Source organism: Larus michahellis, chromosome 8, assembly GCF_964199755.1.
Source record: "Larus michahellis chromosome 8, bLarMic1.1, whole genome shotgun sequence".
NCBI lineage: Eukaryota > Metazoa > Chordata > Aves > Charadriiformes > Laridae > Larus > Larus michahellis.
In genome coordinates, this window is record NC_133903.1 from 23,258,614 (window position 1) to 23,273,067 (window position 14,454).

A 14,454-nucleotide genomic window follows, 5' to 3' on the forward strand; every position below is an offset into this window, starting at 1 on the left:
ATTAAGAGCTCCCACACCTTTTGCTCAAAGAAGCTGCGGAGTGACAGCAAGCTGGTGCAACTTTCTGCTTTCTAATCAGAATTACCGTGCCAGGCCAATTTTAGCTTTAAGCCTAATTTTTGCTTCTGCTGCTAGCTCCTTAGCTCTTGTTTTTTAGGACTTTGCAAGAAAGCGCGAGATTGTTGGCACACTCAGCATCTGCTCACTGAACTACTTGTAAGATTATAAGACTCGCGGTTTCTTTTTTGGAACAACTCCATGATTTTCCCTTTTGAAAAGAAAATCTCAGTGAAACTGCTTGGATGGTTGTGGCCTAACTGAATTGGTGCTCTCGAGCTTCCACAGAGTGCTTGGGTACTGGGAAACACTGAGCCCTTTTAGCAAATATTGGGGGCTGGGGGCGGTAAATGTGTTAGCACAGGTCTTGCAGAGGGTTTGGGTTTTGAATTGCGTGTGTTATGGGGAAATGAGAGGGGAGATCTTGGCTGATCTCTACCCAAGTCTCAGCCTTGGTGTGAAAGCTTTTGATAGGCAAAGTGGCGACGTTGCAAGTACAGGGCAGATGTACTGACTCGGGACCGAGTTAAATTGGCAGAGCTGGCTGGGAGCTCAGCTGGGGGAGTGAGCCTGCTGTGCCTTGCTCGCTGCCCACCGTCTCCTGTACAAACAAGTCAGATCTCTCCTAGGGAAGGAATCTGGGAATGGGGAGGGGTGGGAATGATGTCAGCAACAGAGAGGAAAGGCAGCAAGAGCTCATCCTTCTGGGAGATGCCAGGTTTGTGGAACAGTAGCGTTCTGTATTTTGTCTCCAGCTGGTTGCAAAGGAGACAGCACTTGGCTGGCTATTAGGTGTTCACCCACCTGAAGGCTTAGCCCTTTCCACATAAAAATTGCTCCTTACATTTTATTTTTTTTTAATGCAGAAAATCTGTAGGAAATTTAAGAATCTGTCCGGTAGCTCTTGTAGTGGACAAAATGTTGATGCAACTTTAAAGGTTAGTCTTGTTTTCTCTGTGTTGAGGTGCGACTACTGCACGTGAGAAATTCACAGCAGAAAGGCAAGCCTTCTCCCACCCCACCACAGATCTCATCAAAGCTTTCTAGCAGCTGATGGGAAAAAAAAGCTGTGCCCTTATCTCTTTGAAGAGATGCACAGCCCTCATTCAGAGAGGGGGGGAAAAACCCTCAAAGCACTGAGCGGCCACGGTACCTTCAGACTTCTCTAAATTTTAAGAGATTCCTTCACCCATAGCTGGCATACTGATGGTAGGGAAATGGAAGCACACCCAGTAAGTGTAAAAATTGCCATGATCGTATTTCTGTGAAGGGTACAGGGCATGAAAACTGCACCTGACTGAGGTTTCTATGTGAATATGTCTGTGGTTGATGAGGTTCTCCACTGGGATAGTGGAAAACCAGTTTTTAGACTGCCTGATCACTGCCACTCAATAAAAGAGTAGTGGAAAATTAATAGGTTAAATTGGCAAGATTGGCCTATGCTAGAGAAATTAAAGATCTTGTGAAGAATTCATGTTACAGTGCCAAATGCATTGGAATCTGCGAAAGTTATGGCACTGGTCATGGCTTCTGCCAGCATCTAAAATACCATTTTCACCTACTTAAACCTTTTATGGCTTTATTCTGTGTAGAATGGATTTTCCAGGTAGCGTTTTGGCTATAACCAGTCGGGGTGAGAGCTTTTGAGATCACTGAAATCTGATGGTTTGCCTAAGCTTTCTTTACCTCCTACCCGTGGTATTAGGTTTCCATACAAGAACTGGGTTATAATTGCACGCAGCTGCTGGTGGACAGCAACTGGATTCAGCTAAATTGAGGGCTAGTCGTTGCACGTGTGATGAAGTTTGTAGAGTGTGGCTATTAAATATAACAGAAATAATTCACACTAGATACCTCTGTAATAACATCCTACATAAATAGCGTGCCTCTCATCCCAAAGCATCTGCTCGTGCTTTCTACACTTAAAATAACACCTGCTTCACCAGAGAGATCTGCTGCTGACCAAGAAAATGTAGGTAGCTCTTAACTGAAATGGAGCCATGCCACACAGTGATATAGAGAGGCAGGCGAGCAATGCCACATCTCACAGTAGCTACAAGAAGCTTCCTAGAAAACCTACGGTCATTGCCCATGTCGTGATCTGAAGTAAAATAGCAGGATTAATGGTTTTATTTCTATAATGTATACTGGTCATATCCCTAAGTGTGGTGTGATTCAGGGAAGAATTAATCAACCCTAAAAGTGTCATGTTTTCTCCGTAGCATGTGAGTCTCTGCGTTACTACACGCAGGATGTGCTGAATTTTCCTGATCGTATTACACAATTAGTCATGCGCACTGTATGTTCTGTGTTGGGACATTGTGGTGATTGTGCCCACAAACTTGGAGGGTGAGTGTCCCCTCCTTCTCCCAAGTGAATTTGTGCATCATGATAGGTTTTCTTTGAACAGTTGTTTCTGATAGTGCCTGTCTGCAGTCCTGCCTGGAGCAGAACCCGTTGCGTGTGGCTGGGAGTTGGTTTGAGAAATAAGAAATGTAAACAAAAGCTATACATATCAGCATGAGAGAAAGTGGAAGTTGTCTTGATTGTGCTTTTCCTAGCAGACCCTCAGTAACTGACCTCTGCCGGCATCTGCTGTGTGTAAACGTTGAGAGATTGTCCCTCTCTTAGCTGAGCCAGGGTTGCTCTGATGCCTGTACCAGCTCTCAGGGCAGCGGTGCTTGAATTCTCTGTTTTAAATGCAGACCCTGCAGATCTTCATCTGAATGTCACACAGCTCTCTGAAATAGTTGAAAGTATACACAGCTGTATGTCGCGTAACAGTGCTGTTGCTGTTTATTTTCACTCGCATTAGTGACTACTTTTGCAGAAATCCTGCCTTATTACAAGATGCAGGTTTAAGGGAACGAAACGTGTTGAGACGTGGTGTGTTTCCCTCTCTGCCATATCTTTCCCTTGAATCATGATCTTCATCGCCTTTCAGAGACAGTTTAAGTTTAGTGAAGGACTTTTAATTGCCATTTGTCTTTGAAGCTTCGTGTTGATAGTAAGGTTTGAAGTTTCAGCTTCTGTTCAATGGCTTGATAAAGATTCAAACCGATGGTTAATGTAACTGGGCTGCCTACTCACGCACAGCTGGGTAGCTTGGGGTAGTGACAAGCTCTCAGACAACCGCGCTTACCTCTGAGTCCCGTCTCTATGGTAAGTACATAAAACACCATGGAAACATTGGGCAAGTAGACCTGTTGTCAAAAGGTGTTAGGGCTCCTACTAGTCTCTCTTCGGGAGGGGGGAAAAAAAATCCTCCCTGCGTACGAACTTGGCCACTACATTAGTTACTCAGCTGCTTGGCAGCTCCTTGTTGGAAATACTAGGAACAGAATACGACCCTAATAAAGTTGATGAAAATTTGGCAAGTACTTCAGTAAGCCCTTGATTTCACCATAGGAAGAGTGTGGTTCAGAAAGGGAGCTTTGACACATGCCAGGAGTGCTCTTGTCATCACTGGGATGGAGGTTTATTTTTGTGTTTTTATTGATGGTAGGTAGAGAATGCTTTTTGGCGGAGACTGAAGGCATGAATTTACCTTTAATGTAGTTTTGTTGGCATCATTTCTGCTATTTCTTTCCTTTTCACTAGCTCTGAAGAGGAGGAAAGATGCCGCTCTTCTGGTTGTAGAAAAGTTGTTGTGGGACTAAATGACACTGTAACGCCAGTCGTCTCTTGGAAATAATTTTCTGATTCTGCCCATTGCTTGGTTTTTGGAAAGTACTCTCCACTTGCAAATGCATTTGGAATTTAAAAAAAAAAAAAAATAAAATTGTGGCATACTTGCAATGGAAGATTCAGAAACGTTCCCATCTGATAGCACTAGCGCTACTCCCTAAATACTCCTAAACTGCCGTCAGTTTTCATAAAATGTCTTGCCCTTTCTGTGGGGATCGACTTGGCACTGGCTGCTTCTTTCCTTGTTCCCTCACCCTCCACCAGTCAACACTTGTTGTTATGTGGTTATGACATAACTGTTCCTTCCCCTCCCCCCCCTCTTTTTTTTTTTTTAAATAAGCGCTGTAGTTAAAGAATAATAAGGTACAAGTTGTCATTTGGCTGAGAGAAAGGGAGCTTTGTGGATATTTATAACATGCCTAATGGCATTTCAGAGCCCCGAGGAAAAACAAGGCAGCTTCAGATCTTCAGCTATGTCGAATGTGGCAGGCGGGCAGCGATGCTCTTCTCAGTTCAGCAGGGGAGGATGTACCGAGAAGGGGATTTCTTCCAAGCTGTTACTTAACTGATATTAGCATTTGAAGGCACATAAGGCATGACCTTTAATCCTGTGTGTAGACTAGCTGATCTCCTTGCTTGAATGCTTCATTGTAACGATGCAGAATGGAAAGGATTGCATCAGAGCAGAGAAAGAAATCCTCTGCCACCAGAACTCACATATTTAGGTGTGTGGCTGCACGAGCCCGTCCCACACGTAACATCTGCAAACTCAGAGGGTTCAGGTGCACCTCCCTGATCCTCTCCTCCAACTCCTGTCCAAAATGACATGCATTGATGAGTTACCCTCCAAAGCACAAGCCTTCCTTGTATGAGCTGATAGATAGTAGCCCCAAAGCAAGAAAGGGTAGCCCTGATTTTCAGTCCTTCCCAAAAGTGTAAATGGTCCTGGTTACCCTTGGACTTTCTGCCATTCACTTCCATAGCAATTCAAACAGTGGTGGTAAATTAGTTTTATAGGGCATTAGTGGAAGAGGTTGGTGGGTTTTATTACATTCACGTGAAAAGTTGGAACCAAGAATGTAAAATGAAAACTGAAGATGAAGAGTACCGGAAAGCCGAACAGGGTTTGTGAAGCGACCGTGTGTATATGTGATACTGTGTAAAGTCCCAAAGAGTCTTTAGTCTAAACTGGTAACATACTTCAGAATAAATTTTGAAGTTACAGCTGTCGCAAGAGGCTCCGGAGAGGTCAACCACGCAGGAAGGCTAGCTGAGAAATAATTAAATAAGTGGTACAAATTCACCAAAGCTACACTGTGTTTTTTGTTGCAGCGAGTTTTCTTGCACCGTGTATTCAGCTTCCATCTGCTTCATGAGATGGGCTTGCAGCATCAGCCTCAGGGAGTGGACTGAAGTTATGGGATCTGATACATTGGAAAACCAGCTTGCAACTGCTCCTCTTTGTTGAAGAGAGCGCTTGGTCAGCCTGCCTGGGTGGTGGGGCTGTGTCCCGACGTGTTCAAAAGGATACCAACGCAAACACGACATATTAATGCCGTGATGTTCTCTAGTGGTGATTGACAGCTCCAGACAACGAGATGGCATGTTACTCTGCCAGCAGCCTGTGGAAAGCTGTTCTGACGTAGCCAACCCACTTGGCAGCAGAGTCGTGGCTGGCCCGCAGAGCCTGATGACTTAGTTAAATCCTGGAGTTGTTATTGCAGTGGAAGAAGTCATTCTGTTCTTTAATTCCTTTGTGCAGCCCATAGATCAGTTGGATGGTATCCTGCTGAGGCCTGTAGTTAGTAGAAATTATAATGCGAAAGTCTTTTGGGGCTGAGTGAGTCGTGACTATAGATTCTGCATTGGAGCTAATAGTCCAGAACAGTTTTCTTTTGCCATGAGAAAGTCTACTGGCACTTCAAAACAGAGTTTACCTGGTTATCACTCAGCGTAGCAGCTGGAGGCACTCTATTGCTGCTAGCCCACCCATGTGAGCAGGACAGGGCGCGTCTTCATCCTTTTTTCCCCTGAGTGATGTATCATGTGCTTTCATCACCCAAGAGAGGAGATTCCCAGAGCTCTGGTCTTCTTGTTTCTGTTGCATACACGTGCAAGGGGCCCGTGGCTTCATCTTCCTCGCCCGTCTTCCCACTGTCAGCCCGTTGCTCCTGCCTTTGTCTTGCCTAGGTGCGGGTAGGGTTCATGTGCTGCCGTTTGGGAAACCAAGGTCTAAGCAGGAGCAACGGTGGTTTAATTTGCATCTGGTTAGCATTTTGGTGGTACACCATGATAAATGTGAGTTGATGTTGTGCCAAAAATCTACATGGAGGGTTAATGTCTACAAGATGGACAAATACATAACTTGTTAGAGTCTGTTTTGCTCCAGGAATTTGCACAAATGCACTTTTACTTCACAGAGATTGTGGGGGTTTCCCTTAATTACGCGTATGCCTAAGTGGAGTTTTGGGCAATTTCGAGGTACACAGTTGCTTATCACTATTGGAAACCAGGCTTTGTTAGGAGAGGTAAGAGTGTGGAGCCTGATTCTGATTCTTAGCTTCTTTCCTGAATTATCTCATCTGAAATTAAGAGAGCAAAGGTGCATTTCATTATTATTCAGAGCAGTAGGAGCCATGCAGTCCTCTTCTTTTTCAGTTTTTGTGTTTCAAGCGTTCTTCTAAATGATCACAAAAATCCTACTGCAATACGAGGTCGAACTAGGTACTGAAAGCTGGTTTCCCAGTTAATTCTCTGTCTTTAGAAGGTGACACGTTCCTTTCAATGCAGAGACAAAGTTGTTATGTGCAGGAAAAGAGCGTGAAGATGTTGCAGCTCTTTTAATAATTACGTGGGATTTGGCATACGCAGGGTCTGCCAGGAGGGAAGTCAGTTGGAAGGGTTCATTACTCCACTTTTAATGCTCGAGTTTGGACTCGCACTCTCCCTTGCAGCTCGGGAGGTGCTGGGTGCTTGAGGAGTCACTGGCCTCTAGTGGTGAAGCTGGGCAGTAGCTACAAGAAGCATCTGTATTTAGCTCTGTGCAGGCGCTGGGTGGGGGTATATGTACTAAAAGGAAGGTAACTTTACAAAACACTTTGGATTTGAACACTCGTTTTGCCTAATGGGCTCCTAAAATAGTTGAAGGAGATCCTGGACCGCTATGCAGGAAGCCCTTGCCAATGTCGTGATTTTTGCAGTCTGTTTTAAACCACTTAGAGGTAGTTCAGGGGTTTCAGGAATCTAGAGGGTACACTTTGACTGATTTTTTAGATCAGTGCAAGTAAAGTTGTATAAAATTAGAGCACAAGATAAACCCAAAACTTAATGTTACAAAGCAACCAGAACTTAATCTCAAAACTTTAGAAAGAGACAACTTGAAACTGTTTTCTGTGTTTGTGTAAATAGTGCTACCTGTGGCTCTGTTGCGTACATCCCTTCTGGGGATGCATATAGCATTTCTGTCTCCTGTAAAGATATTTTTTTAAGTTGGCTGCACAGTTGAATTCCTAGGGAGCCAAACAACGTAGATGTTTTGTTTTGGGATTTTTTGTTGGGTTTTTTTTGCCTTTTTGTTTGAGTTTTTGTCACTACAGTGGCTGTGGCTCAATGGAGATGCTCGGAGACTCCTATTTGTCACAATTTAATCAAATAGCTTCCCTACCAAAAGATGCTTAAAGTCCTTCCCAATTAAATGCCCATTCCTTTGAATTTTTCCCTCCCTTTTTCAAGCCTCCCTTTCTTGATCCCCCTTTTCATTCCTACGTCTCTCTATCCTTAGTCTCAAATAGTCCAGTTTATTAAGATTTAGGGTACATTCGGGGCCCTACCACTTTATTTAATCACATTATTGAGAAAGGAGTGGAGGGTAGATGAAGTTTGCGTGAGAGCTCTTGGTCTTTTCTTTTGATTATATTTTGGTCTTTGACAAAGAGATTTATATTCGTCTCAGTATTGTCATTTTTGTAAATCATGCTATAGATAAATAAGTATTCATGGTGTACCTTATGTAGCGTTCCACATGGGTGCTGCCCAGGATTAGCATTTTGTCTTTTAATATGCTGAAACAGGCACTGCTAAGTACAGATTGCAGTTTTGGTTTGCATCGAGCTGCAGAACTGCAAAAGCAAAGAAGGTGGTTAATGACACATGCTAACGATTCTGGCGTCGCTGTTTTCTGTTCGCAGATGTGAAAGGACCACCTACACACAGACTGTCCTGCGGCCAGTCCCCCTACACTGAAACGACAACATGGGAGAGGAAGTACTGCATCCTGACGGACAGTCAGCTGGTGCTGCTCAACAGGGAGAAAGAGGTGAGAGAAACTCACGTTGGCCACTCGGGATTTACCTTTTGGCCTTTAGTGCTAAAACGAGAAGGCGGCTTTTTTCATCTCCCCTTTATTTTGTCTACATGCTTAGTGAAAGGGGGGAAAAGAGGAGCTAACCTATGCTGCGTATGGATGGTGTGGCACGCACAGTTATAATCCAGCTGGCCCAGATGCCGGTTGCATGGAAGAGGTGACAGCAAACTGTGCACATCCAAAACTCCCTCCTGGAGTTTTACAGCCTGCATTTAAGTCTGCCACTACATCTTCCTATGTTGTTGCTGCTTTTAATGTCAGTTAAAGCAACCACAGCTACGTAAACCTACCTCCTTGTGTCAGGGCAGACATAAAGGTAGGGAAAAAGGGGGTTGTTTGTGCTTGCATTGGAGTGCTGGGCAGAGAAGGTGTGTGCAACCTTCGCACTATACGGTCATCCTTGCTGTAGTCACCAGGTAAATTGATTGAGGCAAAGGCTTGCCCTCCCTTTTGCTAAATGCAGCAAGGAAGACTGGGCGCCCCATGGCATGGATACTCTAAACTATGGTAACCATCTTGGCTTTAATCATAAAAATTACTGTGTTTGCAGGGGCTGTGTGTGTATATAGCATGTAGTACTTGGCATTATGCCTTGCCGTGAAGGTAGTGTCAATATGGCTAAAGAATAGGCGTGTTCTAGTATTAGTGGTATTTAGTATTTAGTGGTAATCGTGCACTTATGGGTTCTTAATTTCTCCTACCACATACAGTTAAAAGCATTTTGCTGGGAGTAAGATGAGTCTTTTGCTTAGATCCTGAGAAGTAAATATGAGAAGTCTTATGTATCACTGGTGTATTAAGTCATTATATGCTATGTTTAAATACATACTGAACAAACAAATGCTGATAAGTCCCTTCTCCTAGACTACGCCATGATATGTTTTTTCATGTGATATTCGATGTCTAGAGACTGCCATGAAGGCATGAGCTTTAGAAGCATTTGATAACGCTCCTGGGTTTGTTTGTTTAATTATTCTGCTGTAGATTTACCCTGTTTAAAAATAAATATTTCAGGAGGAGCTATAAAATAGGAATGTTTTCAGATTGCTGAAATAGATTTGATTGCATATAAATGCCCATGAGTCTAATACCATAGTTTACTACGTTTAGAGATGACCTGAATTTTTGTTTCTTCTTTTGAAGCTTCTGTGTGGCTGTGTGCAGGCTGAGTATGAGACCTGTTTCTGATGTAGTGCTAAATATTATTCATCTTCAGCTATGATCAAGTTTATTTACAAGGGCTGAAATATTTCCTTGCATAGGGAGAGTAGGAGGAAATGGTTTAGAGAAGGACTTGAGTTATTAGAAGGGAACAAACATCAATGCTAATGCGTAGGAGAGGTGATCAAACGCAGGGAAAATGGAAGGCCCATATCATGATGTTTGTTTACTATGTAATTCTTTTTCTAGTCTGACAGGACTGTCGCCTAAGGAATTAAAGTATACACTGAAGAAACTTAAAGACGTGTGAGAATTATTCCTAAAACTGTACTGTACCAGCACAGTTGGGCTAAAAGGATGCATCTCATTAAAGAAATGTAATTGAAAACAACACCGGCTCATATCACAAATAATTATCTGAAGGTGGTAATCACGCACTTATGGGTTCTTAATTTCTCCTACCACATACAGTTAAAAACATTTTGCTGGGAGTAAGATGAGTCTTTTGCTTAGATCCTGAGAAGTAAATACGAGCAGTCTTATGTATCACTGGTGTATTAAGTCATTATATGCTCTGTTTAAATACACTCTGGTTTTTGTCAGAAGCTGGAGAAAATTCAGTATCAGGCTATACAGAGCCTGGGTTTTAAGTATAGCAGTTACCCCAGAATATCGAGCAGTAGAGTTAATCTTTGCAGCCTGTTCTCAAAGGAGCCTGCCTGCACGATCACAATGAGAAATAGCTTGTTTGGGGAAATGCTGCATGCGGGTGGTGCAGACATGCCTTTGGTGCAGGTGTGACTCCACATGCTGATAACGCGATTTTTTCCAGAAGCCAGTAGCTCGAGTCAGATTTGCCATTCTGATTTTAAAGTAATTTGGGGCTACTTTAAGTGAAAGGAAAAAGGGAACTCCTTGCGGAGTCATGAGCACACTGTAGGAAAATAAAAGGTTGTTTTAATCTAGCTTCTGAGTCATGTACACATGGCAGCGTACATACAAGCCCTTAGAGAAAGGCAAAACTGTAGTTAAGAGAGATCTGCTAGTTGCGAGAGAGACACAGAGCTGATACTCTGGATTTGCACCTTCTTCTAATTTTTCTGAAATAGAAGTATCCCTCGTAGCCTTCATGAGAAAGGGAAGGGGAGGCGACTCGGTTCTATTTTACTTGGCAAGTCATTCAGAGTTAAAAGAGGCTCTATGAAATGTGATCTGGAAGGAAAAGTGAACAAAGGCCTTAGGCAGCAGTGGGGAGAGATGCTTCGGAAGAGCTTAATGATTGAAAAGTATGTAGGAGGGGAATTGAAAAAAGCCCCTGGGTGGGATCACAGGTACCGGGGAGCATAAGCAAAAGACCAGGTGAACGAGGAAGAGGGAAGTTACTTAAAGAAGAAAATTGAATGTTACGTTTAGAGTAAAAATATTGGAAAGGTGATGCTGGAGGGAGGTTTTTCAATAACCTGAAATGAGGTGAGATAGGCAACAGGAAACTGAAGATGGAGACGTTCCTGCTCTGAACATGGAAATCGCTGATAGAGCGGGTAGGTCAGAATTTCTTTGGACTGCTGCAGAGGATCTTAGAAACAATGTGAGGGACAGAATGATACCCATCAGTAAGGGGGTGGGTGTGAGGAAAGAAGGAAGAGATGTTAACAGCAGAGTGCCCTTGCAGCCGAAAGGGAGCACTTGCATCATCGCGAGGCTGGTGTAATTTGAAAACTGTAAGTCTGAAGCATCTCATTTTATTCTCTGTGCATCTGCTTTGTTACTTCATGGAATAAAAATCCAAGAAGCTTATCCTGTGTGAAATTGCAAGGGAATGGAAATTTTTGACGTTTACAATACTTTGCAAAATGATTATGCAAGTATGTATGTCGAAGCCAAAAAGTAGGAAAACATACAAAATGCAAACAGGTAAATGAAAGATGTCTTAATTGTTTCAGGTATAATGCTAAGTTTGGTTTCTTTCAGTTAACGCTGTTAAAATACAGCATTATGAACTGCACGGATTTTTAGGACTGAGGGAACAGTACAGAAATAAACAGAACAGTAAGAAGACTCTTTTCTTATAACATCCCACCACGATGGATTTGTTGTCAACACAGTTTGGATAGAGTATGTGCAAGGGAGATTTTGCGCTGTGCAAGCACAAGAGTAGGTTGGGAATCAGAGAAATTTCGAGGCACAACTTGATCCAAAAATATCTGTAATTACTTAGACAAAAATAGTCTGACGGTATCACCTTGTGCAGTGTAGAAAAATATTAATTACTTGACACCTTGTCAACTTTATAAAATGAAAATAGGTGAGACTGAAGAATGAAGATTATTAATGAAGGGAAGAGATTGATGGCCAAAAAGTAAGTAGAAAGAAAATGAATCCCTGTAGGGACGCGAGAGACAACTTAGCAAATAAGCAGTCATGAGCGACAGGAGATACACAATTACTGCCACATATCATGGTGTGGTAATATCTAGCAGCATCTTTCAAGACTAGGGGAACAGATCTAGATTGATTCACTTACAAATCAGGTAGGTTTTTTTACAAGGAAGACAGTTTCCCACTGTCAGGAAGGTGGAGATATTTTCATCGTTTGTGAAACCTGTTCCGTAGGGTAAGAGCTGTGAGGGCACAGTAAAAACGTGTGCGAAATCAGTGCCATTTAAACAGGGAAAGGGAATGAGTTAGTGTTTATGAAGAGCGGTTTCAGATACATAATCCATTGCACAGCACTTTCATGAGGGAAGTGACAAATGGCTGCATCTGGTTTTGGACTGCTTTTTAGTTGGGCTTTGTCTGTAACTTGGCTGCTGTCCTGCAGAATCTTGTCATTTTGTGTTCGGTTGGAAATGAAGTTGAACAGTTTTCACTGCGTTAGACTCTTCCTTTTTCCTCCCTGCACTCAAAACCTCGTCTTTCTTCTTGGATTTAGAGGTGTTTTTAATCAAGGGCAAAGGATAGTGAAGACCTACTACTTATTGGTGGCGGTGACAGAGGCCAGCAGCAGAACATCTCTGATGTACTTTCCTACTCTTGCATCTCCTGTGACTGATACCGGTAGTGGAGTGACAGCAGTGATCTCAAGAGAAAACAGCAGGAGCAGACTCCGATGCACAGGGCCCCAGGGGAGGTTCTTCAGAAATGCTTTCTGCCGTTCTCAAAAGACTCATGATGTTGGCATCTTTACAGCAAATGTGTTTTACCTGTAAATAGGAGTTTCTCAAGCTGAACCCAGTCGTAAGAAAAGATTTGCTTCAATTCCCAAATGAATGTAATTATTTATTTTCCAAAAGCCCAAAGAAATGTTTGTTGTCGACGTTTTTAAAGTGGATTTTTATGTCAAAATTTTAGACAGCTTCTAACTTTCTCAAGAAAGGTAAAAATTAAATTAATTATTTAACTGTTTCGTTGACATGATTCCAAACTTTCTGACACTAAGTTCAGAAGAGGCTGCAAGTTTTCAAGTTTTTATCATGAATCAGCCTTTCTAGTCTCCAAAAATCTTTTCTGCAACGAAGAAACATATTTTTCTTACTTCTTTTTTTTTTTTTTTAAAGAGCCTAGCTTTATTTTGCCTTTGAGAGACATTAAATGTGTGTAATGCTCTTACTCCTACTTCTTGAATCTTTCCATCATCAAACTACTAGAAATCCCAAATATAGGGTATATACATAATATAGGGTTAAGTGGCAGGTGATGCTGTTAAAGAGTTTAGAGTCCGAGCTCTGAACCTGGCCTTGTGAAATTTTGAAACGTGACAGTGAAATGTGGCCTGGCATCAAGCTTGTCAAGACTGCCAAAACAGTCAGCATCTGGGGTGTCCCTGCCTACCTTCTCGTCCCAGAGTTACGCGGCTCAGAGTCTAGCCCTGAACCAACAGCTGCAGCACGTCGGCTCAGGCTCAGACGACTCCCAGTTTGGCGAAGTCTCAGCAGGGCGAAGAGCAGAATAACAAAGCTGGATGGGGAAAAAAAAAAAAAGAGCTGAAAGCCTAAATTGCCACTTAGAGTCCTGACTCTGCAAGACTGTGTCATTCTCTTCGATCCTCTGCTGAACCGCTTGCTGGAATGGCAGGGGCCGGAGGAGCATCAGGAAGATTGCGGATGCCTGACTTGGTGTTTATGTGGTATTTAGTTGTGCACTCGCTTGGGTTTCGGTGCCACTCGATCCGTGAATGCATTTGACCTACCACAGAGCGGTTCATATAGCCGTTTAAAAACAGGTAGCCCAGCCCAGAGAAACGCAGAGCTGCTGACCGAGATCTTGTCGCATGTTCATGAAACTGTATTTTTAAGAGCAGGCTGATCTTATAAGCAATAAATACTGGTTCTGCAGTCTTAGTTCGTTTTTTGTCAATACAGACTGAGACTACAGTTTTGGAGGGGTGTTACTGAAAATAATACAGTACTTCTAAGACAGACTAAAGGGGGGATCTTTTCTAGCTACTTTGCTACTTAAGTCTTGTCCATGAAATTGCAGGATGTTTGTATGTTCTCTGGTGTAGATCAGGCTATGCAGCATTAAATGTTGTTCCTTTTGCAGTTTATAGAATTATTGAGTGAAATAAGCAGCACCAGTTTTTTCTCAAGCCACGATAAATATGCTACCGCACCAGTCTCCAACAGTCTCTTGCTGGTGTGGAGTTGTACTGCAGTGGATGAACGTAGCTACACAGATGAACTTTTTTTTAGCATGCAGCATAACCATGTTTCCCTAGTCTGGGCAAACGTGAAGTACAAAAGGCTAAGTGACCCAGAATTAGGACCTGAGCTCTCAGACAGTCTTCCTGTTAATGGCTCAGTTCCTCTTTGAAGATAAATCCTATCTCTGGTATGCAGCAGTAGATTTGTTTTTGACACCAACTCCAGTGTGCTGCAGCCTGTTTGCTTTTCCCAAGGACAAAAAGGACAGTGTGGCCTCAGTCGCTGTTCTCCTCCTTACCCTCGGCAGCAAGTCAGTGCGTCTGTAGCGTCCTCTTGGCTATCATCGCTGGGGTTTTTTTGTGTCAGTGGATTAAAAGAACGTTTCTGTCATCCCATGTCCACAAGCACACGCAGATATAGAAGAGGTCTACTTAAAAGAAAAGGCGATACTCATTTCACAGTTTAAAAAAAAAAAAAAAAAGCGGAGAAATCTATCCCCCGGGAGTTGTATTGGTATAGAGCTAGCAGTTAGGTGTAGGTGCA

General features: G+C 42.8%; 1 protein-coding gene across 10 annotated transcripts in view; it reads left to right on the forward strand.

Moving 5' to 3' along the window:
* The window catches only part of RASAL2 (RAS protein activator like 2), a 186,776-nt gene that overhangs the window by 75,020 nt on the left and 97,302 nt on the right, over positions 1-14,454 (forward strand). For all 10 annotated transcript variants that reach the window (XM_074599510.1, XM_074599512.1, XM_074599511.1 and 7 more), the window contains exon 2: positions 7,932-8,059. In XM_074599510.1, the coding sequence (XP_074455611.1) occupies positions 7,932-8,059 (128 nt within the window). The remainder of the gene's footprint in view (positions 1-7,931; positions 8,060-14,454) is intronic.